Source organism: Oncorhynchus masou, chromosome 26, assembly GCF_036934945.1.
Source record: "Oncorhynchus masou masou isolate Uvic2021 chromosome 26, UVic_Omas_1.1, whole genome shotgun sequence".
Lineage (NCBI taxonomy): Eukaryota > Metazoa > Chordata > Actinopteri > Salmoniformes > Salmonidae > Oncorhynchus > Oncorhynchus masou.
Window position 1 is genome coordinate 17,778,753 of NC_088237.1, and position 21,308 is coordinate 17,800,060.

The window sequence follows — 21,308 nt, forward strand, 5'->3', positions numbered from 1 at the left end:
GCTCCTTCACCCTTCCCTCCCACCCCCTCGCTCAGTCCGTCTCACAGTTCATCCCTTCCTGCGGCTCCCTGGAAAGAGCAAAGTGAAAAACACATCTGTACATGAAGCAAAAAGGACCATCACTATCCATTGTTTACTATATATTGCTTTGCTTTAACCTCCTCTGGCTCCTCCTCTGGCTGTGACAGGTAAGGAAGTTAAGATAAGCGAAGATATACCTTATCATCTCTTCGTGCCCATTCCCCAAATCAGTTCTTCTATACAGAATCCAGCCATAATGTACTGCATTATAACACACTTTGCATAGTCAGTGTTTATTATATTGGTAAAGTAGCAGTAAGTATTCAGATCCTGTTTGCACATGGGTGATATTAGTTATATTGAGCGTACCGCTTCATTGAGTTCCACGTTCATGCTGAGTCGGAGCATGCGTTCTATCCTGTCTCCATAGGCCTTGGTGTCAGCCAGCTGGTAGCCTGACGGTAGTGTGGCCGTCTCAACCAGCACTACAGCCAGGTCTGAGGCCGTCTGGTCCTCTGTATTATCCTGAGGTAGGGAGGAGAATTTGATAGGTTCCTAACAGTATGTATGATTCATTGGCGTAAATTTGAAATAGAAGGGCGTATGCCCGGTAAAGCAATTTGTGTTGAATTCTAAATGGGACTCACATTTATTCTCTTCAACATTTCTTTAATCAGAGGGTGTTTGGGGTTGATCTCGAGTGTTTTCTTCTGGCTTGCATAATAACTGGACAACAGAAATAAAAGGAGTCAAAACATAAGCAGAATATTGTCAACACCCTCTAAGACTTGAGCCACTGAGTTCTTGTGAGTGATGTCTTATCCGACAGAACATATACTGTGCATTAGGTCAAAATGGTTTCACATTGCTCACTTTGTGGATATGTCTTTTCCTGTCTGGTAGGCCTGTGCCTTCATGATCCTCTCCATGTTACCGGACCAGCCGTACTGGCTGGCTACCAGGGCACAGGGAGAGTTGGTCAGCCTCTGGGACAGCACAGCCTTCTCGATCTACAGACCGATCAAACAGAGAAGATTCAGCTTTAAGCTTTTTCAACACTTGAGCAAACTTTTTCAAACAGAGGAGATGCCATCTGACTAGTCTATCCAATAACAATGCACATTCCCATTGAGCCTATTGAGAAGACCCCTAACCTTGTCCTTCAGGGCGCTGTCCTTCATCCAGGTTGTGAGAGGTTCATACTCCTTCTTCAGGACCTCCCTCTTCTCCTTGGTCTTGTCGCTCTCGTCAAACTTGACACCCTCCTTGGCCACGTTCTGGAAGCGCTTGCCGTCGAACTCCTGTAGGGCCTGGATACAGTACTCATCCACGGGCTCTCAGGTAGATGACCTCATAACCCCTTTTCAACAGCTTCTCCACAAAGGGAGACGACTCTGCCTACCGGATTAATATGGAGGGGAAATGAAGCTCAGGGTACGATTCAACAAACTGTCGGACATTTGATATAGAAAGGAGGCTACTATGTTTTACAGATCCTGACTCTTCATTACAAGGTTTAACTAACTCCGCTATTATGCTCTACATTTACAAACCTACATATTCTATTTTCTATCACAAAGCAGTGCTCTCATCTAGACCCTCACCTCTTTTCTGCTGGTCCCAGCCAGGAAGTAGATCTTATCCTGCTTGTCCTTCATCCTCTCTACGTACTGTTCCAGGCTGGCCAGCACCGTGTCGCTGTTGGAGGTCTGGAAACGCAGCAGCTTGGCCAGACGGGTCCGGTTGGAGTGGTCCTTGATGACACCCAGCTTGATGTTGGTGCCGAACTCCTTCCAGAACGTCTCGTTGTGCTCCTCTGTGATCTTCTTGATCATGTCCAGGGTCTTGCGCACCAGCTTCTTGCGAATGACCTGGCCGAAGAGGCATGTTAAGTATGTTGTTAGCAGAGTTGTTGAGTGAAAAGTGGTTGAGGTCCAGGTGGGTTTCGTTGTTTGATAGAGTTAATTGAAAGAAAGCCTCACCTTCAGATGTTTGTGTTGCTGGAGAGATTCTCTTGAGACGTTCAGAGGAAGGTCATCGGAGTCAACCTGATGGAACAGAGAAGAAATTTAAAGATGCAATATGCAAAAATCGCTTTGCCATTTCCTGGTTGCTAAAATTCTAAGTTTGTATTGTGTAGGGAATTACTGTACCATGTGAACCTCTGAGAAATATATTTTCCATAACCAAACATTTTATTTTTTCAGCTGTTTGAAGCTGTTGTACAAAACCATAAGACGTAAAAACTAAACAAATTTCCATTACAGTGAAATCCAAATTTGGAGCATTTATTAGTTCAGCTTTGGTTTGACATTTGGGTCTCTGTCTAATTTAGACAGCCTTTTGATTGAATGTTCCACAGCCAGTAATGTCAATAACTACATCATAACATGTATTATTGTTATGAGGGTTTACATTGCTAAACAAAAACTAAACATATTCTACTTCATCATAGACTGTTAACAGAGCTGTCCATATCCAGCCTAAAATTGCCATAGTAAGTACAAATAATCTACCTACACTATTGCTAGATTGACTGAATGGTTGCTACTTGCTGACAGTTGCCTTGCTCACTCGTGATGGTGGTGCCATGTGATGGTGGTGCCCCTGCCGAGGGTGTCCCCGACTGCGATGTAAATTTAGAGATGTTATCCTAACTACTCTCTCTGGTCTCAGGTTTCACTCCAGATAGCTCAGTGAAGGGTTGCTAATTAGCCCACAGTCGGAGGACTGAAAGGTTGTGTCACACAGAAAGCTAACGCTGAGGTAACTCAACAAACCTTGATTTTCACTGTCAGCTCCTCATTGGTCAGGGACAGCAACCGGATCTTTTCCAGGGCATCGGAAGCATTGAAGATCAGTTCCCTCAGGAAGATCTGGACACAGACAAAAAAAACCTCACCAAATGATTATTTTGAAAATTGTGTATCTTTTTATTTTATTAAAACTACAATACAAAGACAATACTAATGGCCGCTCCCATCAGTGGGTGCACTAGTCAGTTAGTGCGCTCGCCCCCACCTACCCAGAGGTGCCGGCAGGGCGAAGCACCACCCCAAATGACATTCCTAACTGTCTCAACCCTTATTCAATGACCTTAAGTTACCTCGCTGAACCTCTCAGGTTTATGCTATGATAGACAGGTGGACTCGTTGTGATCTCATTTCTAATTAAACAGATGACTGTACATATGGCTTCATGAGGGTTAAGGAAACATTTATTTATTTATTGCCCTATTATTTCTACAAGTGTAAATGTTCAAAACGCCATTGTCTACATAGATCAGGGCAGACATTAACCTCTTTGTTCTTGTACAGGGAGTTGATGATGAGCTTCATCATTCTGTTCACCTCAGCCTTGAAGACATTTCCTTTATCTGCGCTGCGTTCAGGCCATCGAGCTGGATAGCCTCCTCTTCCCTAGAAGAACATAAGTGTAATCAGAGATCAGCACAAACAAGGTACATAGACTCAAGATTTCCCCAAAGAGAATATTTATAGAGGCCTCATCTGTGTGGCTGGGAATAGGGAAAACCCTTCTAAAATGTTGTGTGTTGCTCTCTAATGAACTGAAGAATGATCAGGTGTTCTTCTATGGGCTAAATAGGAACGGGTGTCAAGCCAAAAATGAAATAGTACATCAACAAATCTCCACTCAGCCTTTGTGCAAATAAGAGGATGGTACATGGGTATTATCTTTTACTGAAAATAGCAAGCCCAAAGGAGAGGAGGCAAGTGGTTTCCATGGTTCATGTGAGGTCAGTATAAAGGGTTGTGTTTTGGAAAAGAGAGAGGAAGTAGAGAAGTCTAATGGGGCGCTCTTGTCTCCAGTTAGTCTCAAGACTTACTGCATGACAGGACACTCTTCTTTGCTGAAATATTTGAACACACTTACCTCTGGACTACCTCGTCATCTGTCCAGGTGCCGCCTCTACTTTTGCCCAAGTCCTCCTCCACTGTCCCATCAATGTCTGTCACGTTCTGTCCTTAGTTCTTTTGTTATGTCTTTGTTTTAGTATGGTCAGGGCGTGAGTTGGGTGGGTTGTCTGTTAGTTTTTCTATGATTTGCTATTTCTGTGTTTGGCCTGGTATGGTTCTCAGAGGCAGCTGTCAATTGTTGTCCCTGATTGAGAACCATATTTAGGGAGCCTGTTTTCTATTGTGTTTCGTGGGTGATTATTTTCTGTTGTGTGTCTGCACCAGCCAGAACTGTTTTCGGTCGTTTCTCTTTGTTATTTCTGTGTTCATTCTAATAAATATGGACACATACCACGCTGCACCTTGGTCTTCCACCAACAACAGCCGTTACAATGTCAGCCTCATCCTCCGCTCTGACAGAACCTGTAGATAAAATAAAATAAAACATTATAGATCTGAGGGTTTAAACAAAAACTTATACCCAGTAAAAATACAACTAATTTGTATTACCTTAAATTGACCCATGTCATGTGACAGAGCAACCACTGGGCCATAAATTCACTACTGAGGGTCTAAATTCATCTGGTAGCCAGTCCCCCCTATCTGGAAGCATAACAGTCACAATACTACATCTCATTGACTCCTTCATTTACATTTACATTTACATTTAAGTCATTTAGCAGACGCTCTTATCCAGAGCGACTACAGGGCATGGCACTTTTCCATCTCAGAACGGACCGATACTGTACTTATAAACTGATAAGCTCCGGGAATAAGTTCACTTTCACTGCTGATAAAGATTTGATACCTTTGCGGTTTGCATCTTTATACCCACATAGCAAACTGATTGCACTGTGCAAAGCAAACAGGCTATTATATGGGTAGTTAGCAGTGGTGTAAAGTACTTAAGTAGTACTTTCAAGTATTTTTACTTAAGTCATTTTGGGGGGGTATCTGTACTTTACTATTTATATTTTTGACAACTTTATACTTTTACTTCACTACATTCCGAAATAAAATAATGTACTTTGTACTCCATACATTTTCCCTCTTCACCCAAAAGTGCTCGTTACACTTTTAATGCTTAGCAGGAGAGGAAAATTGTCTAATTCACATATTTATCAAGAGAACATCCCTGGTAATCCCTACTGCCTCTGATCTGGCGGACTCATAAAACTCTGTTTATAGATTATGGGTTGGAACGGCTCTCCGTAAATTAAAAAAAGAAAAGAAAATGGTGCTGTCTGGGAATTTGAAATTATTTATATTTTTATGTTTGATATTTAGGTATATTTAAAACAATACTTTTTACTTTTACAAATGGAGTATAACTGTGTGTGCTCAGGGTGTTTTAGAATCCTGCTTCTGTTTAGTCGGTGTGGTTGTGGAAGCAGAGGTCTTAGGTATGACATTGCAGTGTCAATATGTACAAAATGTTCAGTAAAACTCTGAATAACGTGCCCATAAAGCAAACAACAATAACGTCCAGATATGATGAATGAAAAAAGAGAAGCATTAGGCATTAGTCTGACAGGAATCAGATGAAGAGAACGTACCAGAAACCTGCAAATCAGTCCTCGGTCTTCTACAATGTTACCCCATTTAACACACTAATACTTACTGAAAGCTAGAAGAGCACAAAGGAGGCATACAATCCACATTCGCTTCATTTTAATAGAAAAAATATAGCACTATAGTCCTAGTCCCGTATTTTACTATATTGTACTTTATTCCTACACCCCGGCATAGGCTTGAAACTGCGTCCAGGGTTGTAGACTACTTTATCTGATCCCCTTTAGAGGTGATGAAGTGCGTTTATACCTGCTCCCCACGCGCAACAATAACCAATGGCAGAAGCTTTCGCCGCTTCAATCTTCAATCTTAGTATTACATGGCTGATTGTACATGTTCAAAGCGTGGCTAGTTTCCATTGGCCGAATAACACGTTTAACAAGTTATCATAAAAAGCGATAAGATCATGTCTGATACATTGCAACACGTCATTAGAAATATATACATTCATCAGCACATTTACAGTGTAACAATTTATGATAGGCTCATCCGGAAGCCCATACGTTCACCTTGACTACCACTGTTGCTATGGCTTGTCATGCACAACTTCTCAGCGAAGTACCAGGCATGCATTAACATCGACGCTGTACTGAAACGATCAAGCACTTCAGACTACCTACAAACATGCTTTTAGTTTGCCAAATGCATATATTTTGCCAGGAAAAACATCTACTCTACAGATAGCTTTCAGATTTATTTGTAACGTGAGCCATTTTAATCGGGATCACACAGACAGCCTTGTGATCTGGCAACCATCTCTGGAACGAACTATTGGCCTTGTGATCTGGCAACCATCTCTGGAACGAAGTATTGGCCTTGTGATTTGGCAACCATCTCTGGAACGAAGTATTGGCCTTGTGATTTGGCAACCATCTCTGGAACGAAGTATTGGCCTTGTGATCTGGCAACCATCTCTGGAACGAACTATTGGCCTTGTGATTTGGCAACCATCTCTGGAACGAACTATTGGCCGCTAGTACAGGTATCAAAACGTTTATGGAATTTTGTTTGTCAACTATTGTCCATTCACACGTGGCTTAGTCTGTGTGTCCAGGTGCGTGCGTGTGCATCTCTGCTTTGATTTATGAAATTAGTCTATTTGGAATAGCTACTCATCTATTTCAAATGCCAACATGCACTTGCTTGTGCAATTGTCACAGGCTGTAGATCTCAAAACAACATATTTGGTATGGAATAGACCCTCCCCTTTCTTTTTCATGTGATCAGAGTTTTTCTCCTTCCTCGTTTTGAAACCATGCCAGCGACTCAGGTGCAGACACTACCAACCCACCTCTCAACTGCTAACAACATTCAGCTGCTCGTCTACATTCAATTGAACTCATTCTCCCTCATCTTCAGTCTCACAACGATTGACAGTTTTAACTCCTCCACCTGTAACTCTTCCAACTTCAACTGCACCTCTGGAATCCCTGAATCCACCGACTGGCACCATGATCAGTGGAGTGGTTCTGGCTCTCTGCTATCTTCTGGGCATAACATAGCTGTGATCAGCTGTTGGCATCTGTACTAATACAAATTGAGTATGAAACTGTTCTTGAGCCTGGCGTGTCAGATATGCTGAGCCTGCTAATATGCGTGCCGCTATTGGTCTATGCAATACTCTTCAGCTGGGACTTGGGCAACAGTCCCTGCAAGCTCTTTGTCTTCGTTGCCTACTGCTGTACATTCTCCAGCCTGCTGACCATCCTGTTGATGAGTGTCCAGCGCTACTACCAAGTTCTGCACCCCAGTGTTGGGTCAGGTAGCGTGAGGGGAGTTTGGGGAGGAGGTTGTTTCCCATACTGTGAGGTGTTGTGGTTGTAATATCTTCACCGTTCATGACAGTCAACATGGTGGAGGGGGAGGACAACCATCTCCATTGTGTTAACATCTCTTATAATAAACAGAAGTATAGCCCTGGAGTGGGAGGTTTGGTGATTTCGATACTTGGATTAGTATTACCTGTCTCCCTCCGACTAACATCCTACATCAGTCTCCATAAGAGAGTGAAACATTCAGCTTTCTTCCGAAAGTCCAGGATGACCAGACATGTGACCAGCATCATTGTGACTTTGGTCATCTGTTCAATGCCATTCCAAGTTGTTATCGTGCTAAACATGTCAGGATATTTGGCCAAGTCTGAAAACTTTAAAAACTTCTCTACTAAGTTGTGTTACTGACCTATGCTAACAGTTGCCTGAATCCATTTCTCTATGCCTTCGCTTCCCGTAACTTCTGCCAGAAGAATGGCCAGTTAGAAGACACCGCGATGCAGCTTCAAATGGGTCCTGTCCACAGTCCACCAAACGTGACATATCTGACACACTCACACACAAGTGTTTATTTATTTTACAGGTTTGGCCTACATCAAGTTAGATGTTTTCACAAATTGGGTTTTATTAGGTGTGAGTTAATCTTAATTTAGATGTTTATCTTGTTTTTGTTTTCTTAAATGTTCCCCTCAAGCTAGTTCTGTAGATATCCAATCACTGAGCAGTTTTTTTGTGGGAAATATGCACTGTTCCCTGCATGTCATGAATTTGCAGTACATATTTACTAGAGGTCGACCAATTATGATTTCTCAACACCGATACCAATACTGATTTAAATGTATACATATATTTGTAATAATGACAATTACAACAATACTGAATGAACACTTATTTTAACTTGATATAAAACATTAATAAAATCTATTTAGTCTCAAATAAATAATGAAACATGCTGAATTTTGTTTAAATAATGCAAAAACACAGTGTTGGAGAATAAAGTAAAAGTGCAATATGTGCCATGTAAAAAAGCTAACGTTTAAGTTCCTTGTTCAGAACATATGAAAGCTGGTGGTTCAATATTCCCAGTTCTTCAATATTCCCAGTTAAGATATTTAAGGTTATAGTTATTATAGGAATTATGACACGTTGACTATTTCTCTCTATACCATTTGTATTTAATTTCCCTTTGACTATTGGATGTTCTAATAGGCACTTTAGTATTGCCAGCCTAATCTCAGGAGTTGATAGGCTTGACGTCATGAACAGCGCAGTGCATCAAGCATTGCTAAGAACTGCTGGCAAACGCAGTAAAGTTTGAATGAATGCTTACGAGCCAGCTGCTGCCTACCACCGCTGTCAGACTGCTCTATCAAATCATAGACTTAATTAGAATATAATAAACACAGAAATACAAGCCTTTGGTCATTAAGTCCGGAAACTATCATTTAGAAAACAAAACGTTTATTCTTTCAGTGAAATACAGAACCGTTCCGTATTTTATCTAACGGGTGGCATCCCTAAGTCTAAATATTGCTGTTACAATGCACAACCTTCAATGTTATGTCATAATTATGTAACATTCTGGCAAATTAGTTCGCAACGAGCCAGGCGGCCCAAACTGTTGCATATATAATGACTCTGCGTGCAATGAACGCAAGAGAAGTGACACAATTTCCCTAGTTAATATTGCCTGCTAACATGCATTTCTTTTAACTAAATATGCAGGTTTAAAAATATATACTTCTGTGTATTGATTTTAAGAAAGGCATTGATGTTTATGGTTATGTACATTCATGCAACGATTGTGCTTTTGTTAAATCATCACTCGTTTGGCGAAGTAGGCTGTGATTCGATGATAAATTAACAGGCACCGCATTGATTATATGCAAGGCAGGACAAGCTAGTTAACTACACATGGTTGATGATATTACTAGGTTAACTAGAGATTATGTGAAGATTTATCTTGTAAAAAAAACAATCAGTTTAATGCTAGCTAGCAACTTACCTTGGCTCCTTGCTGCTCTCGCATAAGCGGTGGTTAGCCTGCCACGCAGTTTACTCGTGAAATGAAATGTAATCGGCCATAATCGGAATCCAAAAATGACGATTACTGATTGTTATGAAAACTTGAAATCGGCCCTAATTAATCGGTCAACCTCTAATATTTACACCAATAATACCATGTACTTGCCAAACACTGTGGCTAGATATCTAGTTGATGATTATTCCCGATATGCTTGTTTTTCATTATTTTGTTCAGACGGGCACAGCAGGTCACAGCTACAACGGCCTGAGATGGACCCACAGGAGGGAGGCCGGGGAGGGTCGTACTCCACCGCCCCTCCTGTTACTGCTCCTCTCCAGCCCGTGCTGTGCTCCGTACCTGGAGATCTGTCTCAGGAGTGGCACTACCTGAGAACACAGGTGTTCCCCCACCTGGATGCCCTCTGCCAGGCCAGAGGCACCTGCTTCAGACCATTGGACACCCAGTGGGTTGACTGGGAGAGCTATCGTCCCTCTGACCTCCCTGACAATGGTACCTCCCTCTCCTCCCAGCAGTTGAAGATCAGCCTAGACCTTATCACCCGCTCCTCCTCCTTCCTCTGCCTCCTGGGCCACCGATACGGCCCCTTCATGCTGCAGCAGGACCCCACACCTCTCCCAGCTGCTGGTCCAGAACGAGAAGCCCTCTCTGTGGTGGAGAGGAACCTGCATGTTGCAGCAGATGGAGGCTACCCCTGGGTCCTCACAGGGAGGAACCAGAAGTGCTCCCTGACAGAGCTGCAGATCACCCAGGCAGCCCTGATGGGTGACACCAGACACTGCTTCTTCTACTTCAGAGACTACTCTTTCCATGGGGAAGAGGAGGATGAAGACAGGTACACAGATGAAGGTCAGAGGTCGTTGCTGAGCGTGTTCTCCAAACTGACAGCGGAGGAGAGACACAGAGCCAGGGAGCTGAAGAACAGGGTAGTGGACAGCCTGCAACCTGTAAGGTTCTTCAGAACGCTGCAGGATCTGGGGCACCTAGTGAAGAGGGACTGGAAGTGCCTCATAGAACAGCTCTATGGGTCCCTGGACCTGAAGCCAACCTGTTCAAGTAAGTGAACCAGTGCAGCTCAGTTCTGTTAGTTGAGCTAGTTCGGTTTACATCTACTTTGTTTTAATTCCATTTAGTTCAACCAGCTTTGAAAAGACTGCGAAGATGACTAACGTAGCTCAGTCTGGTTCATATTTGTGTTTTTCAGTGGTCTGCCTGATCTTGCAAGCCCTAAAGCAGTGCTTTCTCCCCTGCGCTTTAGGCCTCCTGGACTCCCTTGATAGATGTTATCATGAAGGTGCTGTCCAGGCTCTGTGTCGCTGGTTTGCCCCCTCCACCCAGACCACTGCTGTCACGGAGGCACTCAACACATTTACTGCCTCTCTCACTCATTCTGACACGTCTCAGAGTCTAGCAACCTCAAGGAATTCAACCATTAAGTTAACAGGGTAAGAATTTTGGTGTCCACATTAAGCTGGAATCAGTGATGAATTACTGTGAGATTTGCCATACTTAAAAGTAGATGGAGTCATGCATTCATAGTGTTCAGATATTATTTTTATCAATGGAAAACATATTTTGACTGTCCTTCCTATTTCCTTTTGCCCTCAGCGACTATGACAAACGTGATTCCGAGGGGTCTATTTTCCTGCTCTGTGGTGAAAGGGGTTGTGGGAAGTCTTCACTGGCCGCCCGGTGGCTTCAGGAGTTCCGGAAGAAGAATCCTAGAATTCCGGCCATCCCTCACTTCTGTGGAATCAGCAGCTCCAGTGTGGATATCAGATCTGTACTGAGACACATCACCACTGAGCTACGCCTGGCCCATTATGGTAAACACTCCGGAGTGTTATTGCCTATGTCTGTGAGGGATAGAAATGACTGCAATGACATCAACCGATTCACTTCTTTGTCATCTAACCCATCAATTCCACATGTAACCCGTTATAGCACTGTTGTATACTTACATTCCCAATTTGACATTTTATTCAGAAATTTGTTTACACTCAATTACTTTTCCGGTGAATATAACCTTTACTGCTAGATAAGATGCACTTCAATACTGACTTTAAATAAAAAAGATGTCTTTACTTTGTGAGAAACCAAACACTGACCTTGATCTTAAGAAAGAAACAAGGTCAACATTGTCATACCACTTGTCTGGTCTAGACAAGTGAGACAGACCGATGGTTCCCTCTCATCTCACTCTTCTAAGTGACTAGTGTGGTATTTCTATTTTTGATATATACATTTGATTTATTCAGGGGAACCTAATTGAAACCAGGGTATCATTCTCAATGGTGTCCTGAGAACAAACAAACAAATCAACATGGTAATACAATAAAACAGCAAAAAATAAACTACAAGATATAACAACCATGTCATAAACATGACGGCCATAGACAGAGATGCATTTTGTGGTTCAAATATTTTTTTTCAGTGACACACAAATGGCCATTTTGAAAGCATAAACTTGATTGAGACGGCAAAACATAGACAGAGGCTATTAGTGCTTTTAGTATTTATTTTGTAGCGCAGCCCAGGAGGAAAACTGTTCAAATATTTTTTTTACAAAAAAACAATATTTTGGTATTTGTTTCATTAGTGCACGAATCAAACTGTGACACATATTTTGAAAGTTCTATATCTTGAAAACTTGATTGATTGACGTGCAAAACATTTTGGGACTGCATCAACTGTGGACTAATGAAACCAATACCAAAATATCGTTTTTGAGTGGTATTTCTCTTCAACTCGTTGTTAAGGCTACACATTTACTGTTATTGTGTCTCTGTACTAGGGCCCCAGGCTGAGTGGAGTGAGGGGTTGTTATTGTGTCTCTGTACTAGGGCCCCAGGCTGAGTGGAGTGAGGGGTTGTTATTGTGTCTCTGTACTAGGGCCCCAGGCTGAGTGGAGTGAGGGGTTGTTATTGTGTCTCTGTACTAGGGCCCCAGGCTGAGTGGAGTTAGGGGTTGTTATCGTGTCTCTGTACTAGGGCCCCAGGCTGAGTGGAGTGAGGGGTTGTCATTGTGTCTCTGTACTAGGGCCCCAGGCTGAGTGGAGTTAGGGGTTGTTATCGTGTCTCTGTACTAGGGCCCCAGGCTGAGTGGAGTGAGGGGTTGTTATTGTGTCTCTGTACTAGGGTCCCAGGCTGAGTGGAGTGAGGGGTTGTTATTGTGTCTCTGTACTAGGGCCCCAGGCTGAGTGGAGTGAGGGGTTGTTATTGTGTCTCTGTACTAGGGCCCCAGGCTGAGTGGAGTGAGGGGTTGTTATTGTGTCTCTGTACTAGGGCCCCAGGCTGAGTGGAGTGAGGGGTTGTTATTGTGTCTCTGCACTAGGGCCCCAGGCTGACTGGAGTGAGGGGTTGTTATTGTGTCTCTGCAATAGGGCCCCAGGCTGAGTGGAGTGAGGGGTTGTTATTGTGTCTCTGTACTAGGGCCCCAGGCTGACTGGAGTGAGGGGTTGTTATTGTGTCTCTGCACTAGGGCCCCAGGCTGACTGGAGTGAGGGGTTGTTATTGTGTCTCTGCACTAGGGCCCCAGGCTGAGTGGAGTGAGGGGTTGCAGCACCATGTAAAGCCAGATCATGTTGTGGTTCAGGCCTTCTCTGCTGCGGCTGCTCTGGGACCCTGTGTTCTAGTTCTGGACGGACTAGACAGACTTACCGGGACCCTCGGGCTCTCAATGCAGGAGGTAATGCCTTACTTTGCCCAGACCACTACCAGTGGTGGTTCTTGTACAGTGTATTTTACATTGATAGCATTCAAATAAATCAAGATAAAAAACAAAGCGTAATATTTCATATAGTGAACATGAATTCATAACATTTATTAATTCATTGACAGGTGAAGGACCTATGCTGGCTCCCTGACCCTCTGCCTCCCCAGTGTAAGATCGTCATCACAGCGACCTCCACAGACATCACCTACCAGAGGTTGACCCTCCGCCCAGACGTTCACACCCTCCCCTGGCCCGGCCTGTCAGACCCCTGGGTCCGCCGCAGCGTCCTGCTCCAACACCTTACCCTGCCCTGCCAGGAGCCGCACAGGACCCTACTGCAATTGATCTTGGGAACCAATACCAGGCCGGGAATGGGCCGCCTGCCGCTGTTCCTGGCGGTGGTGGCTAGCGAGCTGCAGACGTGCCGCATCCTGAGGGGAAAGGAGGAGGAGGAGGAGTTGATAGAGGAGTATGTGGAAGTGGATTCTATGGCGGAGCTGTGGGCCAGGGTGATTCAGCGCTGGATCAATGACTATGGCGGGGTCAGTGAGGGTACGGCCAGTCAAGCCAAAGGAACGGGAGGGCCTAGCTCTCAGGTGTCCAAGATAGGTGGGATCATCTTTACCCTCTCTAGTTATTCAGTTGTGATTTTTTTGTTAAGTGCCGTACAGCAAGAATAACCACTGTAATGTTTTCTCAATAAAGGTGAAGAATTAACATTGTTAGTTGTGGCACTCTATGATGAATTGTTGTATCTTTACCTTACTGCTTCCTTCTCTCCAGATCTCAGAGGCTGGGTATGGGACACTCTATGCCTGGTTCACCTCTCCCATGCTGGGCTGACTGAGGAGCAGGTCCTGGTCCTGCTGGAGGTTCTTGGTTATCCTGGGTCCATACGGGTTCTACCTCTGGAGTGGGCCCGGTTCCGCACTGCTGCAGGGCCCTGGGTACAGGAGAGACCCAATGGAACACTGAGCCTCACTCATCAATCAATGGGCCAAGCCATGGACCTCCTCCTGCTGAGTGAGTGGCAGATGGGAACGGAAGTTACACGCCTAGAAATAGAAAGCATAGAATGGACATTTTACAATGGCCTTCATTTGTTGGTCCTTCAAACATGGTGGTGCTTTTTACTTGGCTGATCATCTTTGTCTAACAATGAAAGTGAAGTATCTGCATGTAAGTGGAACTCTTCTGCACTAAAGAGTCCAACTGACCAATCATTTCATTTCCACTTCTCCTTAGTCTTCTACTTTTTGATCTGTAGGAGTCCGTCCTGGTAAAGGTTCAGGGGGCTTGAGGAGGACCAGACGGGGCTACCATCTCAGCCTGGCCCAGTTCTTCCAGAGGCAGGGCAGGGAGCTCTGTAGCTGGCCTCAGATCCTGGAGGAGCTCCCCTGGCACCTGGAGCAGAGTGAGGCCTGGAGGGAGCTACACACCTTCTTCATAGATCCACAGTAAGAGCATGGACATATACTTCACACATAAGGACACTAGGGGCACACAGTTACTGTTGGGTAAAATAGTTTAGCCACAGATTAACTGTCATCATATATTTAATTTAACACTTAAAAACTGGGTGAGCCTTTTTTATCAGATTACAGATTCACATGTTTATCCATCATTTATTTACATAACGGTATCCACATACTAACTGACCCTAGGACTGTAGAGCACCTGTCTACAACTTGGAGCCAGTCTCCTCAGCTGAGAATGGATGTTGTCAGGTACTGGACTGTCCTGATCCTCAGAGGTTATGACCCCAACACCTCGTACCAGAGCCTGCTGGGTAAGGGAAGCCAACCTCCTACTTTTATCCAATCAGGGCGATGGGCATTCCCTCCTGCTACACATACAGGTAAAATCATCGTGGTTACATATTTCAACACGCGTTCAGTGGCGATCAGTTATAACGTCATAGAACTGTAGATATACCATCCGTAAATAATGTAGCTATTGTCTCCATTCAATCCAGAGCAGAGAGAGGTACACAGCGACATGGCCTTCATGACTGAGTCCCAAAGTAACGGCAAAGGTAATTATTCATCACTGATAACAAATTGATTATTGAAGATGTCTTAGTGATGTGTTACCAGTCATCATCAGTGATCCTGTGTGACCAGTGATGATTATGACTGTTTTTGTTGTTTGTTCCCCACCTGTAGAAGATGGTTGTCAGTGGGATCCAGGTGTGAAAGGGAGAGTGGAGTTGTTGGTCTCTGAGTTGCTGCTCTGTCTGAACAGGAAGGGGAAGCAGAGCAGATCCTACTGCAGGCTGAGAACACCCTCACACAGGTTAGTTAGACCCACCACTCACTCTTAAAGGGAAACTTTATTTTATTTATTTTATTTTCATCATGATGATGCAAAATAAACTTTACTGCTGACATGCAAAACATTTCGGGACTATATCAACAGTGGACTAATTTAAAAAATACAAGAAGATAGTTTTGAGTGGATTGTCCCTTTAAATCCTAGCCAAGACTTTGCTTTAACACTGTAATTGCTCTGGTAATACCATTTTATGTTCTTAGTGTATAGACTCACACCAAATTATGAAAGGCTTTCATACAGCCTGCTGAAATGATCGCTCTGCTTCCCAATTTCTTGTCATTTCAGGCTGTTGAGCAGGACAGAGACGGGGAGAGTGTGATGTTACTGCTGACAGTGAGGCAGACTTTGGCTGAGCTCTATGTGGAGACGGACCAGCACAGAGAGGCAGAGACATACTGTAGATCAGCTCTGGTGACCGCCCAGACTCACACCGCTACCTGCCTTGAGAGACATGAGAGGATCACTGTTGGAAAGGGTATCTGTCCAGAGAGTTGGTGCACTATGGGTCTCATGTTTTTAAATAATCAACCTGATGTATTATTTCATTCACAAAGTAAGTAAATACTTTTAGTGTGCTGAAATGATATGTATTTCATGTTTCACCCCTATCAGGTCAGTTGCTTTGTGTACTCTGCCAGCTGCTGTTTGCAGACGTCCAAACCATCGAGGCCTCTCAGATACTCTGTGACATCATCAATATGGGACACCACAAACTCCACCTGTGTGCTCAGGCCACTGTATCACTGCTCTGTGGGATACACAGGTGTGTATTAAATAGCATAAATCGGTATAGTCTCATCCGTGACGCTTCTATACTTCATAGAAACCCCTGTAGCTGAACCTATGTCTTTTGCTGTTGTTAGACCTAAACACATGTGAATGACTTTTGGTACTGTATGTCTCAATTTAGGCAAGCTTAGATTAATGTCATGATTTTTAAAAAATGTATATGTGACAGACTCAGCCTGCAAGACCCACATGGTGCTGAGAAGCACCTCCAGGTTGCCTTGAAGATCAGGAGGTGCTGGTATGGTAAAGAGCACCCTCTAGTGGTGGAGGTGGAGGAATGCCTGGCAGACATCTTGGCCGACACCTGCGCTGACACAGCAGGGTGAGACTACTCTTCGAGTGTTCTTCTGGTTCTTCTTCTCCTCTTTTTCATCATTAATTGTGTCCTCCATTGTCTCCTCAGTAGTTTCTTCTCTGTCATTGTTCTCCCTCTTCTTTCTCTTCCTCCTCCCATCCCTTCCTCAGTAGTTTACTCAGTCAGTCACAGTATATGAATGTCATAGTGTGGTGAAGATGTGACGTGTTCAGGTTGAGGCAGAGGCTAGCAGTGGAGCTGTATCGACACACAGTGCACGTCAAAGACCAGGACATGAAGCTTTGTCCCCCCGTATCGCCGTGTCTTCAGGCGAAGGGATGCAGCCTCGCAGGCACCTTGGTCAAACTTGGTAATTGTTTCATTTTTCAACCAGAAGCACCACAACTCTCAACCATTCTTACACTTTTTTTCTCGACTGTTAGCAACTGCACAGAGTGTGGTATGTTGAGCTTGTGTGTGTCATGGCAGGCAGGCAGATATTTCATGGCTCCGGTAAGATAGAGAGTAGAGAGGCTGTTGAACTGCTGCAGAGAGCTCTGGACCTGTATATCTGCTTCCTGGGGTCTGATCACACACTGACCAGGGGCTTACAACAGTAAGCCTTCTTCAGCTTCTACACAATATAAAATGCTAACATTTTCTTCTTGCATTTTCATAGGATCTAAGAGAAAGTTACAGGTCATTGGACCTAACAGAGTTGAACTTTGTCCTTTTAGGGTTTTAAACACAGAATCCAGGAGACCTCTAACCCCTCAGGTCCCCAGGTCCAGACCCCTCTCCACTAGGATACTAAGCAGTGGGACCAGACCCAATACAGCTGCACCCCTCCACTCCCACCTGGCCTGGTACAGGGGCACCACACACACCCCTCTGGACTCTTCCGTAAACAGATCCCTGTCAGCCCCATCCAACAAGTCCCGCAATACACAGCCAGAATTTAAACCAGAACCAGTGGAGTACCAGAACCACAACAACAGACAGAACCGACGGTCTTCTTCTCCCAGGACCTGGTCTGCCTTCCAGACCACAGTGTTCGGGCCACAGAGTGACATCAGAAACCTGATCTCAGAACTCAAACCCAGTCCTGCTTCAGCACCGGGCTTTCGTTCCATAGACAGGACCCGGGTGCTGCATAGGGCAGGCTGGTGCCACCTACCAGGCAGGTACGTTCTAGAGGAACAGACAGTAACAGCTTTGAACAGAGAGATTGGATACCCTTTGCACACACAGAGATGCACCCCTCTGGTCAGACAGACAGGCCAGGGACAGGGAGGAGAACAGAGCTGGAGAGACAGAGTGTCTTATTCTGCCAGGAAGCAATAGAGAGAAGAGAAAGATCTAAAGAAGACTGCTCTCATGGTGGCCACTGAACTGTTTGAGTGTTTAATCTTTTACCACTTTTGATACCAATCAGCTGTTTTCTTTTCAATATTGAAATTTGTCAAAATACATTTTTTTTCCATATAAATTCAAATATAATTTTTGTATGTTTAAATGGAGTGAAATGGCTCCTATTTTGTATAGAAAATAAATGATTTGACTTCACTTCATGTTGTCAAATGAATCGATCCTTTTTTGTTTTCTGTAAGGTTGCATCTAAATATTGATCAAATGTTTTGTAAGATGGTTTAGCTTCTCATCCTGTTGTGCAACAACATTGACCTTTTCTCCTCTCAGAAGGCAATACTTATAGTATTTCTAGTCAAGTGGGTGATGTAATCAACCATTGTAAGCACTAGTAAACGATGTGAGTGAAAGCATTAATTGAGCAACATGTTACAGATGCTGTGAAGTAGGACTGAGCCAGTTTGGACCTTACCATGTAATGTAGAGTTTGGGTCATGAGTTCAAAGGTGTGTTTGGGTAGAATTGAGTGTGTGTATGTCACCTTTAATAGGGGAGGACGGGCTCGTGGTAGTGGCTGAAGAGGAATTAGTGGAGTGGTATGAAATACAGCAATACGATGGGAATGGTTCATGCTGCGGGCATGTGCACTGGTTTACTACTGTACCTACATTCTTCAAAACTAAAACAGAAAAAGAGTTTTAAAAAATGTAGGAAAAGCCATAAGAGGGAAAAGCAGATGGGATGGAGGATTGAGGGTACAGTACAGGGCTCTGAAAACTATTATTGCTGAAATAACCACTTCCTTTTGTGACTAGAGTCTAATACTTCCTGTGGCACACATCAGAGGGGATGATAGATCACCAAAATGATTCTGAAGTGTGCCAGGCCTTGCAGTCTGTAATTATGTATGTTATATTAAACGTAGAGGAGGGAGTAAAATGTTAGCAAGCAATAAACATTTCAGAACAACTACTAGTCGAATAAGACATGGGAGAGATGACAAATTATGACAAAGAGATATATTTATAGACTAATACACTTCAAACAAATAGCAAAACCTAAACTGCAGACATTACTTCTGAAATCTCAACGAGCAAGCAAGTCGCAGCAATGAAGAATTGCGTGTGTGCGCGTTCACCCGAAGGGAGGGAGAACTCTGGCAGGGGGAGACTTTCGGCTCAACACCGGTACTGAGTATGCGCACAATACAATTCTGTATGTAGTAGTTTGATTTAAACGTTTACATGCTTTGCAAGAATAACGATTTCCCTAATAATCTTGTTTACATGTTATTTTTTTGCTAAGCCTGTTTGATTCTAAGTTCGGATATATAAAGTGTGTATGTGGAAACTATAAGATACTGTAGCGACCCGCACAGACAGCTGTGTGTTATGTGTTAGGCTAGGAGGTGGTTGTGTTGTACTGACCAGTACCCGGTGTTCGCGGGGTCCGACATGTCAATCAACCTGCTATCTGCCAATCACGGGAATGCCTGGAATGTTCTGATGCCGGGCATCCTGGTGGTTGGTGGAGTGGGGTTGGGCAGGGGGGTGGGCATTGGAAGTTAAGACCAGGTTCAGCCTTTATTCTCTCTCTCTTACGTCTGGGCTTCCCAAGAGAAGGTCACGATTGGCTTGTGGGTTATCTGTCATCTTTTGGCGTGTGCTACGGCCCAAACAGTAGCCTGTGTAAAGTTGGTTTAATAAACCGTCAATTCGCAAACTCAAGCCTCTGTCTGGACAATTGTTCATTTATGATCTAGTCAGGTCATTACAATACTTTAACATTTTCCGAAATCACTTAGGAAGCTTGCGCTGCAGATGCTGGCACATGTTAAACTCAAAATACCGCTGCAGCACATCCACTGACGTAGCCAAACGCTGACGTAGCCAATCGCAGAATGTGACGACAGAACTGAAGCAACTCATACAATATTTCCAGGTTTATATCAAGGTTTCAGCTTGGCAACATCCAAATTAACATGTAATAATCGTAAAAGACTGAATCCGACATACAATGTGGAAGGCCTCTATTAAAAACCTATAGGATTACTTTTGATTAAAAATAGGAAAAAAGTAGCGAAACTTGGATTCTGATAGAGATGACATGGGAAGTTCGACGTAAATTAGGTATTGCCCTATCCCACAACAGAGTCTCGACTCTCTCTCTGTCTGTCTCTGTCTCTCTGTGTGTGTGTGTCTTTCAATTAAATTCAAGGGGATTTATTGGCATGGGAAACACATGTTAACATTGCCAAAGCAAGTAAAGTAGATAATATACAAACGTGAAATAAACAATGAAGATGAACACTAAACATTACACTCACAGAAGTTCCAAAAGAATAAAGACATAAAAAATGTCAGAATGTGTGTATATATTAGTGTTGTAACGATGTGCAAATGGTTAAAGTACAAAAGGGAAAATAAATAAACATATGGGTTGTATTTACAATGGTGTTTGTTCTTCACTGGTTGCTCTTTTCTTGTGGCAACAGGTCACAAATCTTGCTGCTGTGATGGCACACTGTTGTATTTCACCCAGTAGATATGGGAGTTTATCAAAATCGGGTTTGTTTTCTATTTTTTTGTGGATCTGTGTAATCTGAGAGAAATTTGTGTCTAATATGGTAATACATTTGGCAGAAGGCTAGGAGGTGCAGCTCAGTTCCTACCTCATTTTGTGGGCAGTGTGCACATAGCCTTTCTTCTCTTGAAAGCCATGTCTGCCTACGGCGGCCTTTCTCAATAGCAAGGCTAAGCTCACTGTGTCTGTACATAGTCAAAGCTTTCCTTAAGTTTGGGTCAGTCACAGTGGTCAGGTATTCTGCCTCTGTTTACTCTCTGTTTAGGGCCAAATAACATTCTAGTTTGCTCTGTTATTTTGGAAAGAATTAACAATGTGTCAAGTAACTATATTTTTGTTTTCTCATGATTTGGTTGGGTCTAATTGTGTTGCTGTCCTGGGGCTCTGTGGGGTCTGTTTGTTTGCTTCTCAGCTTGCTTCTCCAGGTTCATCTCTCTGTTGGTGATGGCTTTGTTATGGAAGGTTTGGGAATCGCTTCCTTTTAGGCGGTTGTAGAATTTAACGGCTCTTTTCTGGATTTTGATAATTAGCGGGTATCGGCCTAATTTTGCTCTGCATCCATTCTTTGGTCTCTCTCTCTCTCTCGCTTGCACACACACGTACACAAACACGTACACGCACACGGACATTAAACTCCTATAGGATTCCAATACAAGGATCCAATTAGAATCCAATAGGATTATGCGTATCCTATTGGATTGTATATACAATAATCTAATAGAAAAATCACAGCAGTGTGGTGGATTCTGGTGTAGCGGTCTAAACTCCTGGCACCGGAACAGATATGCCCCCTCGGTGACCGCTGTTTGACCCAAAGCTCAGCCAATTGTCTGTGACATTAATTAACCACTTTCTGTATCCGTCTCTATATCTATATGTCCTGCTGGGAAAAAAAAACT

General features: G+C 43.6%; 1 protein-coding gene and 1 pseudogene across 1 annotated transcript; one reads left to right on the plus strand and one right to left on the minus strand.

Moving 5' to 3' along the window:
* Positions 1–41: 41 nt before the first annotated feature.
* Positions 42–5,608, minus strand: LOC135515104 (endoplasmin-like; annotated as a pseudogene).
* A 1,157-nt stretch (positions 5,609–6,765) lies between these two features.
* Positions 6,766–18,039, plus strand: ttc41 (tetratricopeptide repeat domain 41). Its single transcript, XM_064938933.1, is given in 20 exon segments — positions 6,766–6,968; positions 7,013–7,272; positions 7,679–7,807; positions 9,543–10,376; positions 10,585–10,771; positions 10,935–11,152; positions 12,856–13,013; positions 13,166–13,649; positions 13,824–14,063; positions 14,308–14,497; positions 14,705–14,898; positions 15,016–15,075; positions 15,206–15,286; positions 15,289–15,335; positions 15,672–15,849; positions 15,987–16,137; positions 16,333–16,485; positions 16,692–16,828; positions 16,948–17,074; positions 17,196–18,039. Coding segments are annotated over 20 exon segments (4,638 nt in total). The 3' UTR covers positions 17,803–18,039.
* Positions 18,040–21,308: the final 3,269 nt, after the last annotated feature.